General features: G+C 48.8%; 1 protein-coding gene across 1 annotated transcript in view; it reads right to left on the minus strand.

Moving 5' to 3' along the window:
• Nucleotides 1-1,286, minus strand: part of ACSS1 (acyl-CoA synthetase short chain family member 1) — a 64,727-nt gene that overhangs the window by 2,523 nt on the left and 60,918 nt on the right. Inside the window, exons 12-13 of the mRNA XM_025209289.1 lie at nt 751-814; nt 113-231 (exon numbers count right to left, since the gene is read on the minus strand). Of these exons, the coding sequence (XP_025065074.1) occupies nt 113-231; nt 751-814 (183 nt within the window). The remainder of the gene's footprint in view (nt 1-112; nt 232-750; nt 815-1,286) is intronic.

The raw sequence follows: 1,286 nt of genomic DNA on the forward strand, positions 1-1,286 counted from the left end.
TCTCCTAAGGCTCCGGAGAACCTGGTCTCATGTGGCATTACTGAGACAGGATTATTCCTGCTAAGCACGGTTACACAAGATATTTTTTACAATTACACCTCCTAGCACTTACCAGCACATGATCAGGCACTGCATATTTTGCTATCTTGGAAGCAACTATTGCTTTGAGCTCTTGTTTAACATGTTCTGTCTGAACTGTGTCATCTTTCAACACTACGAAAGCAAAGGCACCTGGAAGGAAAGTGAACAGGGAACATGTGCTGCATGTTAATGACTGAATTCCAGTGGAAATAAGACTAGATTGGCCACTAGTAGGGGAAGAGAAAACTGGAAAGGGACAACTGCATCATGCCCAGACAGCGCAGGGAAGTGAGCAGATGGAATGGAATCTGTCCCGACAGCTCCCCATGGGGAATTACTCACCTCTCACCCCCTTGGCCTTTGCAAGTCTCTCCCTGAGGATGTCAAACTTTGGCAGCTGATGTCAAGCTACATGCCGCGCTGATGCAGCAAGAAATCTGGCCTTTAATTAGTAGGGTCCTATACCATCAAAGGCCTTGAGTATCAAGTCTAGACCCTTGAAAGGGATTGAGAAGCAGGAGGGGATAGAGCACTGGCCACAATAGTATCTGCTGGTGTGCTGAACTGGGCAATCTACCCCAGTGCTCAGTGTGCTACATAGGGCAGGAAGCTCCAAAAAAGAGAGTTCCAGCTGACACTTCAATTCAGGACTTGCCCTTAGAGACATACCTTCTCCTTTGATCTCATGAGGGTAACCAATCACAGCTGTTTCAGGCACAGCGGGGTGTTCATCCTTTTAAAAAAAATGGAGCAAGATATAACACACTGCCCCTCTTTCAGACCTTGTAGCATCCAGGGGCCCATCCCAACTGTTCTGGGAAATGCAGCACTGCTAAACAAGTACAGAGTCCTTAAGGAACTCTTTTGCCATTCTAGGCATGTCTGCACCATGGGAGCAGGGTGCTCAGTCTCACTGCTAAGGAAATATGCCACTCATCTGTCCCCAATTTGATTCAAGCCCCATAAATGAGAAACTTGCATGCCCCAGAGGTGCCCCAGGCTGCCCATCTGCAGTAGGCCAGGAACTCAGGTTGTGAGCGCAGTGTGAGGGGTGTGACCAAGTCATCCTTCTGGCTTCCTTTCTAGAGCTGGCACACGGTGTGGAAATGGGAGTGCGTAGGCCGGGCTTATTTCCACAGCTGTATAAACATGGCCTGTGTTCCTACTTTGAGAGCACAGTGCCTGGAGGCCAGCTTCCATTCCTG

The sequence above is a fragment of the Alligator sinensis genome, unplaced genomic scaffold (genome assembly GCF_000455745.1).
Source record: "Alligator sinensis unplaced genomic scaffold, ASM45574v1 scaffold239_2, whole genome shotgun sequence".
Classification (NCBI taxonomy): domain Eukaryota; kingdom Metazoa; phylum Chordata; order Crocodylia; family Alligatoridae; genus Alligator; species Alligator sinensis.